General features: G+C 35.6%; 1 protein-coding gene across 21 annotated transcripts; it reads left to right on the forward strand.

The window, feature by feature from the left end:
- The first annotated feature begins 13 nt into the window (after nucleotides 1–13).
- CCP110 (centriolar coiled-coil protein 110) lies at nucleotides 14–22489 on the forward strand. Of its 21 annotated transcripts, none has more exons than XM_069570222.1 (17): nucleotides 397–639; nucleotides 2314–2455; nucleotides 3537–3692; nucleotides 4318–4473; nucleotides 4854–4982; nucleotides 7379–9008; nucleotides 11184–11314; nucleotides 11818–11995; nucleotides 12546–12685; nucleotides 13082–13198; nucleotides 13544–13645; nucleotides 13827–13943; nucleotides 16728–16801; nucleotides 17347–17409; nucleotides 18055–18114; nucleotides 18618–18703; nucleotides 21021–22489. In XM_069570222.1, the coding sequence occupies exons 4-17, from the start codon at nucleotides 4333–4335 to the stop codon at nucleotides 21071–21073; spliced, it is 3021 nt and encodes a 1006-aa protein (XP_069426323.1). In that variant the 5' UTR covers nucleotides 397–639; nucleotides 2314–2455; nucleotides 3537–3692; nucleotides 4318–4332; the 3' UTR covers nucleotides 21074–22489. The 21 variants fall into 21 exon arrangements, 17 of the variants coding, with proteins under 17 accessions (XP_069426326.1, XP_069426331.1, XP_069426335.1 ...); XM_069570224.1 differs by having other exon boundaries at nucleotides 3645–3692; XM_069570226.1 differs by having other exon boundaries at nucleotides 409–639; nucleotides 2330–2455.
- Nucleotides 22490–23246: the final 757 nt, after the last annotated feature.

Genomic DNA, 23246 nt, shown 5'->3' on the forward strand with positions numbered 1-23246 from the left:
TTCCTTTCTTGGAGGTATTTTCCTTGTGATTTGCAAGAGTAGGCAAGTGTTGAAGCTTCAAGTTGTGGCATCTAGGATTCAATCATTTTTTTTTTTAAGAGAGAAAAAAAATTTGGTGCCTACTGTATGTATTCCAACGATTGTACAGAAAGAAGTTATCTCTTTACAGATAAGTGAAAAATAACAGCTTCAAGGAACATTTCTCGAGGCTTCAGCTCCTAACGAAAGAAAATTTGAGAGCTGTCAGTGAGGACTACGCTTCCCGGCGTGCACCGCGCCTTCCGTAAGAACAACGCCTTCCATCGCTGGGCCGGGACGCGTAACCAGGCGCGCACAGCAACTCGGGGATTGTAGTTTTCTGAAGGCCCAACCGGGCCAACGGACCCGGAAGCAGCCACCGGAAGTTCTGGCCCTAAGAGGTGGAGTCCGGAGGTGGGGGTGCGGCGGCGGCGGCGGCGGCGGTGGCGGCGGCGGTTGCCAGGAGCCCGCGTTGCCGCCAGAGTACCGTAATATGGCGGGGAGGAGAAGGAGAAGGCGGCGGCGAACGGAGCTGTTTTCAGTCAGTACCAATTGAGCAGTTTGCTTCCTACCAAGGCCAGGAGCTAGGGGAGGAAACCTGCCGGGACCGTGGGAGAACAGGTGTGTGCCTAAGAGTGGGCTTGACTCAGCGGGTCTCGGCTGCGAGGCCGCAGGGCGGGCGGAATTGGCGCGCTGAGGAGCTGAAAGAAACCCGAGCGCAGGGGCTTCCGGACCTCGAGCCCCTGGAAAGACTCAGGCTGTGTGGAGGCGGGTGCCCCGGGGGCCTGCGGCATCGGTCGCGGAGGTGATGTTCAGATGCTGGCACCGCCTGGTGGGTCCTCGGGATGGAGCTTTATCAGAGGAGCTGGGGAAGGTGGACTTGGGGCGCTGGGGAGACGGCAGAGGGTCCCCAGTAAATAAAATCAGACCAAAACTGGGGAACCATCTCCTGTTGATAGAACTGGTTGGGCCTTTTTTTTTTTTTCCTGGCAAGGGGAGCGTCCCAGGGTGTGCACTGGCCATTTCTGAATGCCAGTTATCACCAGCTAAAGGGCCTAGGCGCATTCTTCATCCTGCGTTTGTGACTCTCTGGGGGCACAAGGAGAAGGATAAAAAAGCAAATTATCTTTATTGGCCCTCATGCTACTAGGTGGTTTCCACCCTTTGCTTCTACCTGGTTATAACCCCAGTTCCCTGCTCCCAATTTAAGCAATGGCAGGCGCCTAGAGTTTGACTTAATGAACGCAGCAAAATGAGGAAGCTGAGGTCCCCCTTTCCACGTTTTTTTTAAAAAAATTTTATTTAGTTTTTAATTGAAGGATAAATGCTTTACAGAATTTTGTTGTTTTCTGTCAAACCTCAACATGAATCAGCCATAGGTATACATATGTCCCCTCCCTCTTCAACCTCCACGTTTTTAAGTTAAATTTGAATCTTACCAGAAACCAAAGCACTGTCACTGGCCTCTAGGAATTCATAAACTAGTGGAAAAAAATAGTCGTCATCATTCTCTTCCTAATGAAAGTTACTCCCATTCGTTGCTTTCTGCATGTCCTATTAATGAATCCACACAGAATCTCATCAAAGCAAATACTATGATTATACCTGTTTTACAGGAAACGAGGGATAGATATGGTAAGTGAATTGCCAAGAACATTCAGCTCCTGTGTGCCTGAAAAAGAAAGCTTCCTCTTTTTTTTTTTTTGCCCCTTTGAAAAGACTGATGGGTAAACAAGTAGCTAGGATGTGTAAACAGGACATGTTCTGTGTTCTTTCGTGATTCCCTTCAGTGACTTTTCTGATGGAGCACTGAGGAGGAGCAGGTAGCAGAGTTGTGAGTCTATGGGGTTTGCAAAGAGGCTCATTTGGAGAAGGATCCTAGTTTAAGTGGAGAAGACAGGCCATGTCTGAACTTGATGCAGCCAACAAATTATTAATTCAAGTGGACCAGTAATACCTAGTGGTAAAGTATGGGGCAGTAGATTTGTGGTTGCAGTGGCCTTGTAATCAATGCTCCCTTAAAATAAAACCCTGTTAACAGAGGTAATTGTGGCATGAGAAATGGAGTTCCCTGTTGCTTAATTACATAGGATTCCGGCTCTCGATTTTTAAATGGTTGCCTTTGCAGTTTAGAGGTACCATTTTCTCTGGGAATAGTGTCATCAATGAAAGTCCTATTCTCTAAATTCCATTCTTCCTTGCTAGCTTCTTTGCAGTGTAGTCTACTGTCTTCTTTTTTCTGATTTACTTTATTATTTGAGCTAACTATTCTGTTTATTCAACATTTTTATGAAGTGCCTCCTGTGTACAGACTTTGTCCTATGTAATGGGGATTCAGTGGTGAGCAAGACTGAGAAGGTACCTGTGCTTATGGAGATTACATTTTGGTGGAGGAAGACAGACAAAACCCAAGGAAATAAGATAATTTCAGATAGGGGTAAGTGTTATGAAACTTGGGAAACAGCAGGATAGTGTGATAGTGAATGACACAGGGTTCATGCTATAGAGTCACTTGGTTATTTTCATAATCATGATATTATCATAGGCCATAAGTTATGCGGTAATAATAATATATTGCTGTATGTCTGCAGTGTGTATGGCAAACATATACTGTTTAAGGGATGTGAATTTAACTTTCTGAAGCAATGAGGCATATTTATATGATGTTGAAAGAAATATAAAGCTATTACCATAAAGATATTTTATTTCCTTAAATTTCCCAGACCTTCCATGCTTTGCTTGTGTATCCATTGGAAGTATATTACATTAATTGTATGAGTAATCTATTTTTGTTTCTTGTAATGCTGGATGTGTGGGTTGTGTTAAAAATTCTTTTGAAGCATTTTAGTAGAGAGGGGATCATTTAATTTTCTCTTATATCTTAGCTTCTGCCTATTCTAATTTTTAATATATAATGTGGGTTGAAGCCTAGACTAAATGAGGCCTGCTTTGGTTATCATGCAGTAAGCTGTTTTGTATTTTATTTTCTTGTTTTATGAATTTAAGTTTGCAAGATAATCTCATTTATACGCTAGAGAACCATTTCTTTGAAATTAAGTTCTCAATTTGCATAAATGAAAATAGAAATAATTAGAATTGGTGGGATGATAGGAAGAAGTTTTGCTATTAATAAGACTACCAGAAAAAAAAAAAGGACTACCAGTTTGTCAAAAGTAGCAATAGATCTTATTTTCTCATAATGTAATCATAGTTTCATATATGATTTTCCTTCATTTCCATTTGTGCTATTGTTTGTCCTGGATACATTAGAGTACTAAATTTTTAAGTACCTTGAGGCTTAGGGCAGTATCATATTGTATCTTATTTCATCTTTGCATATCCCACATCATGAATTGAATTTCACTTCCCTGTCTCTTTTTTTTTTGTTGTTAATTAATTGTTTTAAAATGAACACTTAAAGGAATATTATCGTATTAGTTTTTCAGTTTTCACAATTCATATCCTTGTTGGTTATGAGTCCAGTGATAGCTCTTTCCCTTTCCCTTGCTTATTTAAAGGAAACAATGCCAGACATAATACTGTGAAAACAGGCAATCAAATATTTAACACATGCTGGATGAATGAATTGGTAGCTAATCCTTCCTGGTTACCTTATATTTTCGTAGCCACCGTCACAGTTTTCCAGAAATTGTGAAATTACTGGACTGATTGTTGTAAGTAGTTTGGTGATGGTTCCATTTTTCAACTATAAAGCAGAATTAATATGAGGGCCGATGGATTCTGTTTTTCACTTCTGATTTGGCCAGTTATCATGGAGTCAAATTATATTCTTAAAGATAACACACGTGATAGACTGGACTTTGTAGTAAAAGAATTTTTGAAAGTAAATATCTTTCTTATTTATTTAGCCCCCACCCCCCTTTTTTGTTTTGCTAAGAAGGATTCCTACCTTTGTATTATATACTTTTTCCTGTGATATATAGATAAGTCCTGCTGAAGAAAAGATAATATTGTTTTACAGTCTGAAGTTAGTTAGGTTGTATAGCGTTTCTTTTCAGAAGGTTTCATTGCTGAATTCTTTGTGCCTTTCTAAATTAATTACATTTAAAGATTGACTATATACAAATCTTCAGAAATGTTTAGTATATAAAGCCAGGCTTAATTGGGCATGGTCTTGAGGTCTTTTTTGTGCCCAAGAATTAGCTCCTGATTAGGAAAACAACTCTGGGAAGTCCAGTTCTAGAAATTGTGAATTCTAGGAATATTTCAGTGCTCTATAGATTTGCCAAATAAACTTAAGATCAGCACATTAAAAGTGGCTTTTTTCCCCTGCTGTAGTGTGATTGTGGGAAGATGGAGGAGTATGAGAAGTTTTGTGAGAAAAGTCTCTCCAGAATCCAAGAAGCATCGTTATCCACAGAGAGCTTTCTACCTGTCCAGTCTGAAAGCATCTCACTTATTCGCTTCCATGGAGTGGCTGTGCTTTCTCCACTGGTAAATGTTCTTTGATTTTAAATAATTTTTTTTTAAATAGTGAATCAGTAAGGTTGTTCACAGAAAAATAAAAGAAAGGCTTATAAATATCTAAAAGATGCTTAACCCTTTTCAAAAGGAGAGACATAGCTTTTTTTTTTTTTGAGTTGTGATATATGGCATCCATTTAGAACTCACACCAATACAGAACATTTTCATCACCACAGAAAGATCTCACCTCCTTCATCCCAGTAATCAACCCCAACCACGGTTCAGATTTCTTTCACTATAGATAGTTTTACCTGTTGCACACATCTTTAATCATTCTGGTTCAGAACTTCCTGATTTTATGATAGTTTTACATTTATGAGAAGTAATTACATATTTATGATGTTTTTCAGCTTAATATTGAGAAAAGAAAGGAAATGCAACAAGAAAAGCAGAAAGCACTTGATGTCGAAGCAAGAAGGCAGGTTAATAGGAAGAAGGCTTTACTGACTCGTGTCCAGGAGATTCTTGAAAATGTTCAGGTGTGTAATATAAGCTCTTTTAAATTATAATTAAGAAATCATGAGGTAGGCCTTGATAATTTTTCAGAAATATATTTGCTTTAGTAGTTAATTACCAATATGCAGTTGTGTTTGAGAAGCTTCGTAATTTGTGATATTCCATGTCAGTTACTCCAAAGAAAATTCACTTGCTTGTTAGTGATGCTCAGTACTTGAATCAGAGGGTATTGAGACAATGGACCCATACACTGAGTATAGTTGCTTATTGTCTGTGTCTTATGACTCTAAAAACATTGAATTCTCAGTGACAAAATGATAGAATTGGCCATTGTAGTTTACCTCTGAACTAATCAGTCTATTGACTCAGTGACCTTGTTCTCATTCTCTGCTAAAGTAAATAACTGCTTCCAATATTTTTTGGTGAAAATTCTGATCTTAGATATACAAATGCAATTTAGATTACATAACAGAATTTTCTTGATGCATCTTAGATATAAACTGAAACTATTTAAACCACACATCTTTACCTTTTGCAGTTTCTTTAGATTTGTATAAACAATTTGTTTTAAGGTCTGGATCGTCATACTAAAAAGAAAAACAGCGAGTAAGTTAAATAATTTCTGCCATATGTAGCACTGTTTTGCTGGTTACATCTTTTAATTCTTTTGTAATCTTAGAGGTGTGTGGTTCATGTAATTCATGCTAGATGATATTTCCCACTAACTGCTACCTTCCTTTCGCTGTGGGTAGTTGATCTTGTAAAGTATAATTACTTCTCATATTGAATTTAAAAACTATAATGAGTAGCACAACAAGGGTGGGTTTTTGATTTATTACATATTTCCTATTTTTGGAACAAAACTGGCATATTATTCTTGGTCCATTGAGGGAATAATTCACATACAGTACTAATGGGATTATCGTTGAGTTTAAAAACTCTGCATGTACAATATAGAGTAATGAATTAATTATGCAGTTAGAGAAATTTTATCTTACACAAGTAGCTTTCTAAGGTCTGTTTTACCTGTAAAATCTGATTTTGTGGTAGATTGTTTTTGTTGTTGTTATTTTAATTGTATAATCAAAGACTTATTTTAGTGATGTATAAAAAGGATGGGTGCTGAATATCACAGGTGTGTAATGTTTAGCTATTTTGAGGAAATAATTTTACTTAAACCTGTGAACACGTGTCCTGAGTATGTATCCCTTTTATTTTATTTCAGTTGTGAAGTTGTACGTATATCTCATTGTATTGTTTATTGCAGAGTACCTGGAAACAATTGCATGTCTTGGGATTTACAAGCTAAAATAGGAGTGCCATGTTGTCTAAGAAAAAAAACACCAAGCAACTAAAAAATCTTTTTAAATTCAGGATTCTGGAGTCTGTATTCATAAGATAATATGGTGATGATTTTTGCCAGTTTCATGTATGCTTATATAATCTTTAGAATTATGCTCCGGGAGTTGGTGATGGACAGGGAAGCCTAGCGTGCTGCAGTCCATGGGGTCACAAAGAGTTGGACACAACTGAGCAACTGAACTGAATCTTTAGAAAACATCCTAGTTGACTTTTTATTTAAAAATAATAGATCCAAAATGTAATTTTATTTTTTTCCTGTTGAAACTTGTGTATACAATTGTTCTCTTTAAGTTTTTTTTTTAATTAAGCTTTTAACTTACTTTGCTTGTTCAAAAACTCATTAGCAGGCAGTTGTTTTAAGTAGTCATCGGTTAATCAAATTGGAATCTGCTTTAATGTATTGGGTTTTAAGTTAAAGTTTTTATTTTTCAAGTATTAAACTACATAGCTGAGCTATCATTTACCACAAGTTTGTTTCATCATACAGAGGGTTTTAGTTAAAATTTGAAGCAAGCATGTGGGAGGCAAGAGTTTTGGTACTGGATTACTGTTGCTTAATCAATATCCTGGGCAAGTTAATCTTTCTTAAAGAGGAATCATTTAAGTAAGAAATTTAATTACTTGGTATTTATCTTATACATATCCTTAGATGATAGTTCTCATAGGAGAAGCAGTTGGTGATGTTAATAAAATAAAACCAGAAGAAAGTTATGGAAAATACTTCTATTCCAAGATTAAATTGCACATTGGTATATGAATATATATGTGTGTGTGTATAGACGTGTACATACGTTCATAATTTTATTAGATTATTTAGATGTTACTTTTTTTCTTTTAATCTTTTAATAAATAGTCCAGCATGACTAATAGATGCTTTTTATAGTAATTTGTGCTCCACATGATACAGAATACCATGGAAAAGATCATCTGAATTTTTGTTTGTGTTTTTAAATATTAGAATTCTGAATCTTCAATTTCAGTTTTGCTTTAGAAAACAATGAAATCAAAGGCTTTTTGTGTAGTGATGAAATGTTAATTTTTGTATTTCCTTTTCCAGGTTAGAAAAGCACCTAATGCCAGTGATTTTCATCAGTGGGAGACTGAAACAGTTTACTCTAATTCAGAAGTCAGAAACTTGAATGTTCCTGCTACCCTTCCAAATATCTTGCCAAGCCCCACTGAACAGTCTACTTTAGCAAAGTTTGAAAAGATAACTGGAATTTTGCCATTGAATAATGAGGATCGATTTAAATCTAATGTGATAGACTTAGCTAGGGACTCGGAAGAATTGAGTTATCTGAAGCAGTGTGATAGTTCAAATATTAGCCAGGCAGTAAATGAAGCTTCTTTAAAGACTTCCTCAACAGCTGCACAAGAGACACTTCTCTTTCCAACAAATGAAGAACAAGATCCATCACTTTTGGAGGAAGTTACTCCGGATCCCTACATAATGAGTCTTCAGAACCTGATGAAAAAGTCAAAGGAATACATAGAAAGGGAGCAGTCTAGGCGCAGTCTGAGAAGTAGTGTAAAGAGCAGTGTTAATGAGAGTCTTTCAGACAAAGAAAATGATGCTGTTAAGGTGACTGACAGTGGAAGGGAGAAGTCCCAGTTGATAGGCAAACACTGTGGTTCAGTTATTCCTGACAAACCAAGCCTTAATAAATCAAATGTTCTTCTCCAAGGTGCTTTCACTCAAGCAAGCAGCATGAATACATCTGTTTTAGGTAACTTTTCTAAAGTGGACATATCAATACGAACTGGCCATTCCACTGTTTTAGAGACTGATTCTAATTTCCAAGGCATTCCCACTTTTGTTACTGAAAATAATGTTATCAGAAGTCTTACTGGTTCATATGCCAAAATACCTAGCCCAGAGCCAAGCCTGAGTCCTAAAATGCATCGAAGGCGTTCTAGGCCATCATCAGCATGTCATATACTTATAAATAACCCAATAAATGCTTCAGAATTAAGTCCTAAAGGGAAAGAACAGGCAGTAGAGTTAGTTGTTCAAGAAACTGATGAAAAAACAAATGTACCCGAAACGGTGCCAAAGTTACCAGTTGATTTAGCAGCAGTTTGTTCAAGTAAGGTTTATGTCAGCAAAAATACAGAAGCCATACAGGAAATGGTTTTAGGTAAATCAAATCAGGTATCTCAACCTTCAGGTAATCAATTAGAAAATAAAGTTTTTCATGGACTTGCTCACACGGAAGGTCAGTTAATATCTGATGTGAGAGGACTGCACAGAATGGACAGTACATGTACTGCAGGGGAAAGATTGCATGAGCCATATGCCACCAGAGAGTGTGTTCTGAATCAAAACTTTGGTACTATGAGTGGAGTCAAGTCAACCAATGTGTTAGAGAAAAACTGCAACTTACAGATGGAACTGAATAAGTCTTATGATGTAAAAAACCCATCTCCTTTACTGATGCAGAACCAGAATACCAGACAGCAGATGGATACCCCTACAGTGTCCTGTGGAAAAGAGCAATTTTTGGAAAACAGTTTTGAGAAAGTTAAACGGAGACTTGATTTAGATATTGATAATTTGCAAAAAGAAAACTACCCTTATGTTGTAACAACTGGAATAGCTGAACAGGAAAGGCAACATTTGCCAGAAAAAAGATATTCTAAAGGATCTGTCTACATCAAGAATAAGATGTTAGAAAGTAGTTCCAAAGGTAAGAAGGCTTTGAAGTGTCTGCCAAACAGATGGCATCTTTGTTTAATACTTTTAATTGACAGTTTGCAGAGTAATAATAATTGTCTTCACCTATTCAGGTTGCTTTCATTTATCACAGAGCAAAATTAGCTACAGTGTATTGCCACTTGATAGGCTTTCTTAAAGGATTTTCTTATTTAAATTATGAATCTTTCACAGTCCATTTGGTATTAATAGAGAATATTGTTAATGACTGAAAGAAAAAGTTCTTGCATGAAGCATCATTCATAGTTTTAATCCATTGTATTGCTGTTATGTCTTCCTTTATTTTCACCAGTATTCCTTCCAATATTTTCACCAGTTTGCCCTTTGATTTGTAATGAGATGCTTATGCAGTTGGCTCTTTGAAAAGTGAAAGTGTAGTTGCTCAGTCGTCTGACTCTTTGCGACCCCATGTGGACTGTATCCCACCAGGCTCCTCTGTTCATGGAATTCTCTAGGCAAGAATACTGGGGTGGATTGTCATTTCCTTCTCCAGGGGATCTTCCTGACCCAGTGATTGAACCTGGGTCTCCTACCTTGCAGGTAGATTGTTTACTATCTGAGCCACAAGTTGGCCCTTTAGTAAACACTTTAATGTCAAATTATTAGAGAAAATAGCACTGATAAGGCTCTGTGAGTAGTGTTTCAAGAATGGTATATTTAGTAGTGAAAATTATTTCAAAATTTCTGTTGCATCTAGTGGTATATTAACACCAACTTGTTAAAACAAGTCTTATTACACCTTATTTTGTTGTTATGGTTCATAGTTCTTCATTACTGATAGTAAAGACTTATAAATCAAGTAAATTAAGCTTTTAGACACAGACATTTTAACTCTAATGTGATATATAGCCTCCTGAAAAAAAACTACATTCTATAAAATTGCACACTAAAAATAACAAAGTTTATCGGAAAGATAGAGTTGGGTTGGGGCAGATTGTCTAATGCATGTGCAGCTTTATCAGAACTCTAATAAAGAAAACAGTTGATACCTGAGGAGCTGGCTTGGCTTCTCTAAATAGATGACACAACAGGCTAAGGCTTTCTTGGTGGATACCAAAAGTACAGGGACTAACTAAGTGGCAATGCTGGCAGAAGAGGAGGCCATGTGTGGGAGATCAGGCCGGTCATGGAGACAGCTGGGTTGCTGTCATGGTGGGCGTGGGAGGCAGCACAGTGTGCTGAGAGCTGCCCATAGCTTGGCCACCTACCTTGGGCACACCTTCCAAAGAGGGAGCCCCTGGACAGGCACTCATTTATAAGTTTTTAAGGTAGAGCTGAATGGACTCCTGCTATTGGCTGAGTGGTTAAGTGGAGAGCCTTTGTCCTTTCTTGCTGAGAGTTACTAGTCTACTGCTTTTCCAGCTCCCCCCCAACCTATAAAAAATTGCCCATGTACAAATGCAAATTGTTGCAACTGAGTAAAATGGATTTAGGAACAAATTATTGGAATACTATAGGAGGTACGACAAATATAATTATTTTCAATGAAAATCATTGTGTATTTGAAAAGAAGGATTCTTTGAATTTAGGGGAATTATAGTGGATCCCTGAATATCTGTGCTACATCTGTGTAATACTAGGTATTTCAACATTTCAAAGTATCTCACCACTTTCTGTTCAGTAAGTTGCATAGTCATACTGATTTAATACAGTTTTTAATAATTAAAATACCTGGAATTTTAGTATTTAATCTTTTTTTGAACTTTATACTGAGTAGCTTTACACTATCAAAGCATTTATTTAAAAGAAACATAAAACAAAGCACAGGCTAAGCTATAATACTAGACACCCTGGAAAAGGACAAGAGTGAAGAGAATAAATGGAGGTGAGATGCACACGAGAACCACATCTTGAAGTTCACTGGAGTAAGGAGAGTCTGGATGGAACATACAGTCTTGTCTCCATCAGTTCAGATCATGAAGGGATCTGTTGAAGAACTGGGTGAGGGTGATAAGATACAGACCTTCAGTAGCCTGAAATGAAAGGAGAGCAAAAGAGAATGTGGTTCAGAATGGCGATTTGGCTGTATCTTGATTGTACTATGTTGGATCCAGGAATATTCTCTGGTTAGAAGCGTAATTTAAATTGATGGCATAAATCATCAGATATTACTAAATTTTCTAAATTTGAGGGGACACTTTTTTTTCAGAAGACGAGGAGATACTAAAAAGCAAGATGTTAGCTTTTGAAGAAATGCGGAAGAGACTAGAACAACAGCATGCCCAGCAGTTATCACTACTCATAGCTGAGCAGGAAAGGGAACAGGAAAGACTGCAAAAGGTGAGGAATTAGAATGTAGAGATATAGGGCTGGTGAGTGGAATTTTGGTCATGTAGAGGATATTTGTAGTTGCTACTTAACGTGTTACTTAACGTGTATCTTACTCTAAGGGGGTCATTGATTTTGTTACATGGATGGTATTTTTATTGCCAAAGTGTGAGTTACAATATTTAGATGCTTATCTAAAAGTAAATGCATAATTTATCAAAAGGACACTTAATTGAATCCTTGATTCAAAATTTTTAATATTTTAAAAGGTATTTTATAAGTAGATGCTGAAATATGCCTTCTATAAGAGTATATTAGGAGAGGAAGGACACTTGTTTTAAGATTATCACATTTTAGAATCAGTTAAACAAATTGTCAATTTTATTTGGGGGAGGAAAACCTGAAGTAATAATTTGCTGATAATCATACATACTTTTGCTGAGCCTAAAATGATACTATTTGGAGATGTAATTAAACAAAAGAGCCTACCACATTGTAATAAACTTAATCTGCAGGACATAGAAGAACAGGAGAAAATGTTAAAAGAGAAGACGGTAATTACAGCAGAAGCCTCTGAATTGGACATTAGCAATGCTGTGGACTTAGACTGGAGAAAGATAAGTGATTCTGGTTTACTAGACACAGTGCTGTCTCAAGTGGACTCACTCCATACTTCAAATTCAGATAGTTCTGGTAAATATTAAAAAATCATTTAACATTAAAAAAATTACCCTGTACTAAGATATTTTGTTTGGTGCACTTTAAAATTGTACCTCCTCGGTATTGGTCATTGCATGCCCAACCCGCTGCTATTTGCCAGCTGCTTACTAACCGATGAAAAATGAAATGATAGCAGCAAAGACCAGTGAGCAGGTGTTCGTGAAGAAAAGCCACCTTAGCAAGGAAAATATCAGGAAATTTGACTCAGAGCCCAGTCTTTGTTCACTCATGCAGCAGGTAATATTCTTCAAGGGAAAACTCAGTTTGCTGTCTCCTGGGTGATGCTGAATTACAGCTCATTCCCCAGCCCCAATAAGAGCTTATCTTCAATTATCCTGAAATGCTGTTTGTGTTGAAAAGATCCATCTGGTGTATAAGCTTAAAGTCCATAAATATTTTAAGTCTGCATGTGGATCAGTTTCAGAGGAGTTGGTATTCTTAACGAGTGTCATGTTTATTTGGATGTTCTGTGTATTGTAATTGTTTTGACGTCAAATACAATACTATGTGTATGTTTCTCAAGGTTTCACAAGTTCTGCCCTACAACATAGCTTTGGTTCTGCAAATGAAGTACCGTTCTACCTCTGGGGATCATCAACTAGTGGCTTGACCAAACTCTCAGTAACAAGGCCTTTTGGAAGGGCCAAAACTAAGTGGTCTCAGGTGGGCAAACTTAATGATACACGCATGCATGTCTGTCTCTCTGTCTTTTTAATTTTATTTTGTTTTTGGCTGTGCCATATGGCATGTGGGATCTTGTTTCCCTAACTGGGGATTGAAACCAGGCCCCCTGCAGTGGAGGCACAGAGGATTAACCACTGGACTGCCAGGGAAGTCCCTAATCTGTCTTTTTTAAAGAGCTACATTATCTTAGGTTCTATAAGTGAACCATAAATATTTTGTGATACATCAGAAGCTTAGCTTTTATTAGATATTCAACAACACAGCAAACACATATAGAAGAATTTCATATGTACAAACTATTCATTGTAATAGCTAAGAAATCTTGAGTATAATGTTCAGGTTATTAAATTGTTGTGTCTATACTATTTCTTCTAGGTTTTCAGTCCAGAAGTACAAGCAAAATTTAACAAAGTCACTGCAGTGGCAAAAGGATTCCTTACTCGTAGGCTTATGCAGACAGATAAGCTGAAACAACTTCGACAAACTGTAAAAGTAAGAGGATTGTGTAAATTGTATTGCATATCCATCTCAGTTTCTATCAGTGTTCTGACACACTTGACAATTGAGTTCAGTACTTAGGCAGATCAAATACTTTCAGTCCCTTTAAAGGCTTAAATTTTAGAAATTGATTCATCTCTTTCAGATAATTTTTAAAAATAGGTAAATGAAGTAGGTTGTGCATTTTTTGGTCTCACCTTAAAGTGAGTGCTGTTTGACTTCTGATGTAATGGTTTTATTTGTATACTTACATTTGTTTTGACCGAAAAAAAAGAACAAAGGGAAACTCCAATGATCATGAAATCTTCTAGAAAAATGAAGGAGCATTTATTTTTTCAGGATACTATGGAATTTATAAGAAGTTTTCAGTCAGAAGCACCTTTAAAAAGAGGAGTTGTTTCAGCACAAGATGCTTCTCTTCAGGAAAGAGTGTTAGCTCAGGTAATGCATGTGTCCTCAAGGCTCTTAGGAAATGGAAATGTTTTATTTCTCTCCCTTGATTGAACCACTGAAAGTAGGTTTCAATTAAAACTTTAACCTTTTTCTTTAAGAGTACATAATATTACTGACCTCTAACCTCATCTTTTTAAATGGGTGTAATATTTTCTTCTTTTGAACTTAGTTGCGAGCTGCCCTGTATGGCATTCATGACATATTCTTTGTAATGGATGCAGCTGAAAGAATGTCTATTCTACATCATGATCGAGAAGTTCGCAAAGAGAAGATGCTCAGGCAAATGGTATGTTACATGATTTTTAAATTAGTGAATGATGAAAAACACATTTATTTCTTTTACACTCACAAAATACTTCTCATAGCAGATATGTGGGTTTTCCTCCCACACCAGATCTCTGACACCAGCTGGGTGTCTACAATTCAGTTCATTTCTGATACCATCTACCTGGAGTCAGTGTCGGATGCTACAAGATAGGGAGGCATTTATATAAGACTGAGCCCCACTTGAGATGCCAATCTCAGGTTTTATGTTGTATTTCTGACCAGTTGGCTATAAATTGGTGTTCCTATGAACACCTTCTCTACTCCGGTTTGAAAATTTTTCTAAAATGGCTTACAGAACATAGGGAAACCTTTGCTTACATTTAATGGTTTATTATATAATAAAGGATACAGTAACCGATAGAGATGAAGAGCCAGAAGGAGAGATGCACAGGGTGCGGGGTGGAAGGGTCTTGAGAGCAGGAGCTTCCATCCTGTGGAGGCTGTGCGCCACCTTCTCAGCATAGGGATGTGTATTTTGGGTTTTTATGGAGGGTTAATCATGTAGGCATGGTTGCATGATTGATTATTGACTCAATTTCTAGCCTCAGTCCTGCCCCAGATGATAGAGGGGTGAGACTGAAAGTTCTAAGGCTGTAATCATGCTTGGTCTTTCTGGTGACTAGCCCTTATCCAGAGACTCCCAGGTTTGTCTTATTAGAACAACAGGTGCTTTGGGAAATTCCCTGGCAATCCAGTGGTTAGGGCTTGGTGCTTTTACTGTCAGAGCCCAGGTTTGGGGGAAAAAAAAAAAAAAGGATGCTTCTGTCACCCAGGAAATTCCAAAAGATTTAGGAGCTCTGTGTCAAGAATCAAAGTCCAAGATCGAACATTAGGAAAAAAGATGATCCTGTAACTCAGGATATTTGATTACAAGAGTTTTAGGAGCTTTGTGTCAGGAACTGGGTTCAAAGACCAAATATTAACAGGAACTAGTGGTAGATTTATTTATTTATCTATAATTACTTCACGATGAGGTTCTTCTGGGTTTGGAGTAATTGATACTAAATATCATTCTTTATTGATTTTTAGCACCCTTCTTACAATTCTTAGAACATAGTTCTCAGGATTACCAAAAATATTTAACTCTGTAGACAAATTGAAAAGAAACTGGTAAAAGGATTACATACTGTTTTGTGATTAGGTTTTTGAATTAAGCATTGAATGCTGCTTGGACGACTCATTAAAAAACTATTGACTCTTCTTGATTAAATATCCTTGAAACTATCATGTGCATCGTTCCTCTTTTATAAATGAGAATTAGAAAACAGCTCCAAATTAATTGGAAATACAGTTGCTCCTTGAACAATGTGAGGGATTATGGGTGGCCCACTGTCAAAAATCTGAGTATAACTTTTAACTTCCCGACAACTTAACTGCTAGTAATAGCCTACTGTTGACCAGAAGCCTCACCAATAGCATGAACAGTCAACACATATTTTGTATATGTCTTATATACTATATCCTTACAATAAAATAAGCCAAAGAAAATAATAAAGAGAACATATATTTACAGTACTGTACTGTATCAATACCATAAATTGATGTTGTTTACAAGATGAATCCTGTCTTGCAGTACCTACAGCAGTATTGTCTTTAATGATACAAAACACTGAAGATGCTATATGTATTACTAACATTAGACATAAAAAATGAAAAGATAACATGAAGAAGAAATTCATGTCTGTTTACAGGTATAATGATTCATGCGTTGATAATGAAGAGACAGCAATATGTTTGATGTATGGGAGCCTAGTATAATCACTATGATTACTTCATAGTAGACCAGCCTGTACACTAAATAATGTGCTGCTGGCTGTGCTAAGTCGCTTCAGTCGTTTCCGACTCTTTGCGACCCCATGGACTGTAATCTACCAGGCTCCTCTGTGCTTGGGATTCTCCAGGCAAGAATACTAGAGTGGGTTGCCTTTGCTGTTTTCCAGGGGATCTTCTCAACCCAGGGATCAAACCTGAGTCTCTCATGTCTCCTGCAATGGCAGGCGGGTTCTTTACCACTAGCACCACCTGGGAAGCCCACACTTAAGAATAAATCATTAAATATGACTTACAGTGTTACAGTTATGTTCATAATACAATATTGGAAACTGTTAGCCTTTTTTTTTTTTTAACACCATTTACCTGTTATGATAGGCTGCAGTTGAAAGAGAAGAGAGTAGGAGGGAGAAAGAGAGAGGCTGGCGTATTATATGGTAATGTAACTTGGAGAGCAAATTTATTAAACAAAATAAACATTAATTTTATGTGAAATAGTCACACCTTATGCTTATAAAGGATAGGCCAGTAGATATATATATTTTATGCATTCATGACATAACTTAATTTTTTTTGTTTATTTCTAGGTTATACGGTTCATCTGTGAGTTTTTAAAAATTGTCACAAATCTCAAAAAAATTTCCGATACATTTGTTGAAGAAAATCTGGATATATGTCACCTGCAGTTCGTATGACCCCTGTGGGTCAGCTGTATGTCAAGAGAGTTAGAAATCTGTGGGTTGAATCCGCGATCTTAGTGTGGTTGGCAAAAGAAAAACAAGCCAAATTCATATTATTGGGAAAAACAATTTTAATTAGCTTTGAAAAATCAGACTGTTTCAATTGTAAGGACTAGGTTAAAGTTCAAAATGTTAGTAAGAGAGGTCTTTCCATACAATTTGAGATCATCCTGTACTATAATACAGTGGTATTACTGATACCACTAGAACTTCTTGTTACTTTTGTCTTAAAGGATAAAATGAAAAGTCCACGAGTGGCTCTTTCAGCTGCAACACAGAAGTCTCTTGATAGGAAGAAGTACATGAAGTAAGTTTTTCATGACTTGTCACATTCTAATTTAATTTTATTATCAAGCCAATTGATTTTAAGCATCTGTTGGTTTGTATTTTCAAATTAGAAATAAAGAACAGTTAACTCCTCTTCAACTACAGTGATAGACGTTCCCTTATATGAAGAGTTTTATTAAAATCAGGTGGTAAAATCTAGTTTTATCTGTAGATAAATTTATTAATAAAGTATGTCAGCGTCAGCTTGTGTAATTGATAGCTAATCAAATAATCTTAAAAATACTTAATCCTTATGTTCAATGTTAATTTTATCTTTTAAATATATTCTTTTTCAAATATTCTAAAGACTTCATAGTGGGAAAAAATGCAAAGAATATTCTGAAACTATCCTATTAAAACTCTTCTTTCTTGAAATTTGTCTCTAGTATGCTTATTACAGGTCTTCCAGTAGTGTACCAACTTTGAAATGATTTGTTTCTGTCATCCTGTATCACATTTGTAATCATGTGTTTTCTCCCTTTCTAAAAACATTATTTGTATGTCCTTATTTTTATATTGTGTTAGGGCTGCAGAAATGGGAATGCCAAGTAAGAAATTTCTGGTTAAGCAAAATCCTTCAGAAACAAGGTGAGAAAAATCACAGTCTCACTGAGAGACTATCTTTTAACTTTTAAGGAGAAGAAAATTTTATAAATCCCAAGCTTTTTATTAGCTTTGTTCTCCTTTACATCAGTAAATCTCTCCCTGTTGAGTTGGAGGCTGAGAGGGTCAGAATCCACAGTAATACCTGGTCATGTACAAGGTCATGTGTCAGACCAGATGTTCCTGGGGCTTTCTGTAGGACATAGAAATTTGAGCCTCATATGTCTTTGAGTTCAGTTTGCAGTCTCAGGGATCTTGGATATTTACTTTAAAACTTAGAAGGTTAAACTTAATTGTGACCTGTTTTGTGCTCTTACAAGAGTGTTTTATTTCTCAGATGTTTGAAAGGAAAAACTGGTGTTTGTAAAGTACACAAATAAATTATCTAAAAGCACAGGATTAATACTTATGTTAGATATCTCCTGATAAAAAACCAAGGTGTGGCCTCTTGGTGAGCATTTAAGCACCATATTACTGTGCTTTAATCACTTGGTTTTCCTTTGTGGTAACGTATAGGCCAGATCATTGCATAGTTAACTTCCTCCTCACTGTTTCTTTCACCTATTGAAAGACAATAGGAGAAAAACTGAATTTATCCTGTTGATTAATTTTTATTTACTTTGTCAACAGAGTCCTTCAGCCAAATCAAGGACAGAATGCACCTGTTCATAGGCTACTGAGTAGACAAGGGTAAGAATTCAACACACATGGGTATTTAAAAATACTCAAATCAAGATTAGCTTGGAGAGGGAAAAATAACGTAATGCTTTTTATGTAAAAGATAATTATTTTAAAATGTGATCTTTTTATAGCATTAGGAAGAGCTTTTAATGTTTTGTTCAAAGATAACCCTTTGGTGTACTGTTGTGTATTATATTTTAATTATCATCTTTTGTTGGTGTGTTTTTACTTTTCATTTCATACCATTTTGCTCATTAAATATTGTAAACATCCATATAGTACGTTCAGCATCACCAAAGTGATTCTCCAACAAAGCATAAGCTATAGTTTAGTGGTTATAGTCTCCTGCTGAAGCAAAAGTATAGTTTTCTTGCTGTGCGCATGCATGAGACTTAAATTCTCTTCAGGGTTATTTGTGCTTTGAACAGTTGATGCAGTATGGTTGCTTTTTTGAATGTTGAACATTTAGAACTTAATGCAAGTGACTTATTAATTTTTTTATATTCAATTAGAACCCCTAAGACATCAGTGAAGGGGGTTGTGCAAAATAGACAGAAGTCTTCACAGAGCAGAGTGCCTAACAGAGCGCCTGTTTCAGGTGTGTAACAAATTCCTGAAACCTGTTCGATAGAAAGACGTGCACAAGCTTCCCCATAACGCAGGCCATACCAGGGGGATACGGTGTCTTTCCTTGCCACCATAATTTTGGCATATTCACAGTCATTCCTACTGGTGATCATTTGAATTAGTATCTTACGGCAGTCAGGAGATCTTAGTAAAATTGTGGTTCAGTGTAAATTCCGTGAAGATACTATGTATTTTTTAATTTGAAAAATTTGCAGAATTATACACACTTAATTCAGAAGAGTTTTTATAAATGAGTAAAATATAATGATCTATCTAAATCTGGGCATCTCTATTCAGTTTTGGGGCAGTGCATCCCCCAGGAATATTTGTATCTGCTCATAAGGGAAGGAATTTTTCCCTCTGACTACAGGGTCACATGTGAATATGCCAAGTGCGAGGGGGTAAGGGCTTAATCTTTTGCTCAATAAGAAGCTTGAGCTAAATGTCCTTATATTCATTATTTGAGAATTAAACCAAAAAATGTATTTTGAAATCCTATTTATGGTGGCAAAAAGACAAATTCATTGTTGAGCTAATGCAAAACCTTTAAGCTAATGTTTTAATGTTCTTAGGTACCTTTGTTAAGACACTATGATAAGCTCACCAAAAATTATGTGATCCATTAAAAATACTTTCAAACTGTTTTGCTTTAACTAGACTGCTTTCTAAACTTTTAAAAGAAATCTAATCACCAGGCAATGAAAATTAAATCTTTAACAGTTCTAATCTTCCTCTTAATATATTTTAGAGCTTTTATTACTAAGTGATTTCCTCCAAATTAGGAAGGAACAAGCAACAAATTTTTTCATGTTATTCACATAAGTTCAAAGAAGGAACAAGATATTGATCACACCTTTGAATTGATTGCTCACCTTTTGCATGTATACATAGTGAGTTTAATTCATAATGTTGAACATGTGGATGATTTAAAAGGTCATCTTTTGGAATTCACTGCGAGTGACAGTCAATGGAGCTGTTTTAAAGGGATTAGAGAGTTGAAAATCCTGCTTATTCCAGAGGTTGGATCAGCTTGTTTGAAAGATAACCATTTGGACCAAACACCAGATCTGTTGCTTGTGAAGTTACGTGAAATTTTAAGACATTTTTAGTTTTTTATCATGTTAGCATTATATAATTTGATAAATCCTAGCTAGTTGGCAAGTTATTGAAGAATAAGTTTTGTTTTGCTTAACATTATCTATTATCACAGTGACTACTTTCCATATTCTTTTCTCATGCATTTCATCTCCACTATTTGTCACTTGTGAACCTATAAGAAAAATAGCAACTACTGTCTTCTTTTCAGTAATACGCAACAGTATAAGGGATGAATAGAAAGTCATTGCAATTAATGTGTACAGTGAAGTTCAGTACTTAGAACTATTGTGGTTTAAATGCATTGCAACATAATTATTAATAAAAATATATTTAACCCTTAATTATACATGTTCATTCAAACATGTATAATTAATATGTATCTAACAAGTACAAAAATTCTTTCCTATATTTTCCTCAAGATTTATTTATACATGAGTGCATATTTAGACAATTGGAAAAGACTATAAAGAATTTTATCCTTTTACATAAACCAAAAATTTCGGTTATGACTGACTAAAATTCTGACTGTGAATCTCAACACAGGGATCCATAGTTGCTTTTGAAAAGATTATTTATTCTGTCTTCCTTAAATTTTTAATGGCCTGGATTATGTTTCAAACAAATTTGAAATTATGGATTGATTTTACATACATTACATGTTCTAATAAAAGAACATACCTTTTATTAAGCATTTTACAGAAAGTTCAGTTTTGTTATAATAGACTGTCAATCTCAGCTTGAAGTAGAGTTCTGAGGTGTTTGAACTGCAAAGTTTGCTGCAAAGCAGTTAAAGTTGTTTGTAGTTTTTACAAACTAAATTGCAATCTCTGATCTCACATATTTTAAAACATATTATGTCTTGTGCTTTAGAGTTTATAGTGAAATTCAGAAACTACTGACTAGAGTAGGAGACAGTAATGCAAAATGGTTACGGAAAATAATGAATCAAGCAGAACTGGGCTCAGAGTTTCTGCTTCTTACTCTGTTACTTATACAAGTGACTATTACCCTTAAAACAGTATAACAATTTTGACCTCATGATTATTTTACATAAGGATTAGATATGTTAATGTGTTTTGCTGGTACATAGTGTACAGTTCAGTGCCTAGTACATAGTGAGCAGTCATTAAATGGTATCATTATAGAAAAACCGACACTGAGAAATAATATTAGTTTTGCTCTGTTTCTAGGAGTATATGCAGGAAAAATCCAAAGAAAGCGGCCAAATGTTGCGACAATTTAAGAAGACAACATTCATTAGGATAAAACGGGGGGAAAGGTTAGGATCCATATAATTTTCCCTGCTCATGACTTTTTATTTAACTCTGGACTCTGTTTACACAGGCAAAGTGGTGTCAAAGGGCTGAGAAATCATCTGGATATTTTGGTCTCTTTCTAACCACGCTCCCCTCCCCCCCCACCCCCCCTTCAAATTTTCCTTAGTATCAGTTTTTTGTTGTCGTTCAGGCACAAAGTTGTGTCTGGCTCTTTGAGACCCTCTGGAATATACCCCCCCAGGCTTCCCTGTCCTTCACTGTCTCCTGGAGTTTGCTTAGATTCATGTCCATTGAGTCAGTGATGCCATCCAACCATCTTACCCTCTGTCTCCTCCTCCTGCCCTCAGTCTTTTCCCACATCAGTGTCTTTTCCAATGAGTCTGCTCTTCGCTTTTGGGTGAAGACAAATTAGTGCTTAGTAACTGACTTATTTTTGTCCTTAACCTGTATAAGTTTGTTTTATTACTCAGGTGTCTGTTGAGAACCTTTTTGTAAACTTAAAGGACATTTGGGTTTATTTCTATAAAATATTGAAAAGGTGTGATAAATTATAAATAAGTTCTGAAATATAGAATTCATTCATCTTAGCACACTATTTGATAAATTAGATACTATTCTGTTTGAGAGGCAATTATTGCAGAAGAATGTTTTTCTTTTGTTTTATTACTGCAAAAACTCTGATTAATCTCTCATATTCTTGGATTTGTGATGTAATCTCATAAGATAAAACACTTGCCTGCCTATTGTGGCCTACCTAAAATGTACCACAGAAGTAGCTGGGTGTCATCATTTTGGTCACAAGTGTACATTCTTCTCAAAAACTAGTTGTCTTACAGAAATGTTAGGCTTAATGTATGTTACCCCAGTAATATCAGAAACATTTCTACTGAACTATGAAATCTGTCGAGAGTAACAAATTTGGGGAAGATAGCACAATCTTGAATGTAGTAGTGCTTAGGAATGAATGCATTATTAAATCTATTTCTGTAAAATAGAATAACATGTTGCATGCAGTTACATTTTCTATTTAGTCTGTTTATTTCTTCATACTCTGCTTTTTTATAGCATGCTTGATTTAGGAGAGGATAAAGGGCTATCTAATGTGATAAATTCGGATTTTCAAATGGGATGATAATACTCTAGTTGAAAGGCTGCATTACATGAGACACTTATATTTAAGGTTTTTCATCACTAACATTCATTTAAAATATAAGCCAAAAAAGGTTACCAAGGGAACATGACTTTATAAAAAAGAATGTCATTGTTAATTTATCAAGCCATTTCCAAAAAGGCTTTGTGCTTCTCAAGTAAAATTGGGAACATTTATGTGTGCATTTAATCTTTCTAACTTGAATATTAAAAAGATACTGGTATTTTGAAAATGCAGACTGTATGTATTCTTAATATTCTCTTAAGGATGTTGAGATAAGGATGGTTTTCTTCGATTTTCCACTCCTTTTAAAATTTAACTTTTCCATGCAACTATAGACAGAAAATTGTCATCTACTCTGGGTGTAAACTTGATTTTTGAGATGTATCATTTATTTAAAGAGTGAATCAGAAAATTAGGAATAGAACACAGTCAAAACTGTCTGAATTACCAATTTATATTTTTGGGCAAAGTATATCAAAATGATCTTAATATGATAAATTGTGCTTTATCATTCTGAAAACTCAGGATACAGATTACTTATTATCATTGTGGGTCTTTCCAGTATGAAAGATAGATGCTAAATGTTTTGTGTATAGTAATACAAATTGGCTATAACAAATAGTGTGTTTCAGAGAAAGTTAAAACTAGTTTTGGATTAAGGATGCAGAACTTGAGTTGTTTTTTTTAAGGATAAAGCTTGCATGTTTTACGAATTTTTTAATGTTCACAGCTTTTTCTCATAAAAGTGCCAGACGTTTTGTGCTTTTAATGTGCTTTTTATTTATATATATTATTTTTATTATTTTTACTTTGAGTGGAATGTCCATTAATGTAAATTATATTTATTTTTATACTTTAATTTTCACTAGTTTTGCTTCTAGGCAAAAGGCAAAATAAATTTTTCATTGTAAAAGAAATTTAGTGTGTTTTTTTTAAAAATTAACCAAAGAAAGGACTTTTGAAAAGTATGTGACCAAGACAGTAAT

This window comes from Ovis canadensis, chromosome 24 (genome assembly GCF_042477335.2).
Source record: "Ovis canadensis isolate MfBH-ARS-UI-01 breed Bighorn chromosome 24, ARS-UI_OviCan_v2, whole genome shotgun sequence".
In the NCBI taxonomy this organism is placed as follows: domain Eukaryota; kingdom Metazoa; phylum Chordata; class Mammalia; order Artiodactyla; family Bovidae; genus Ovis; species Ovis canadensis.

Coding starts and splice junctions, on each gene's coding strand:
- CCP110 (XM_069570225.1), top strand. CDS start 4,333: ATGGAGGAGTATGAGAAGTTTTGTGAGAAAAGTCTCTCCAGAATCCAA. Junction 9,009..11,183: donor GTTAGAAAGTAGTTCCAAAG/GTAAGAAGGCTT, acceptor CTTTTTTTTCAG/AAGACGAGGAGATACTAAAA. Junction 13,646..13,826: donor AGGAAAGAGTGTTAGCTCAG/GTAATGCATGTG, acceptor TTTTGAACTTAG/TTGCGAGCTGCCCTGTATGG.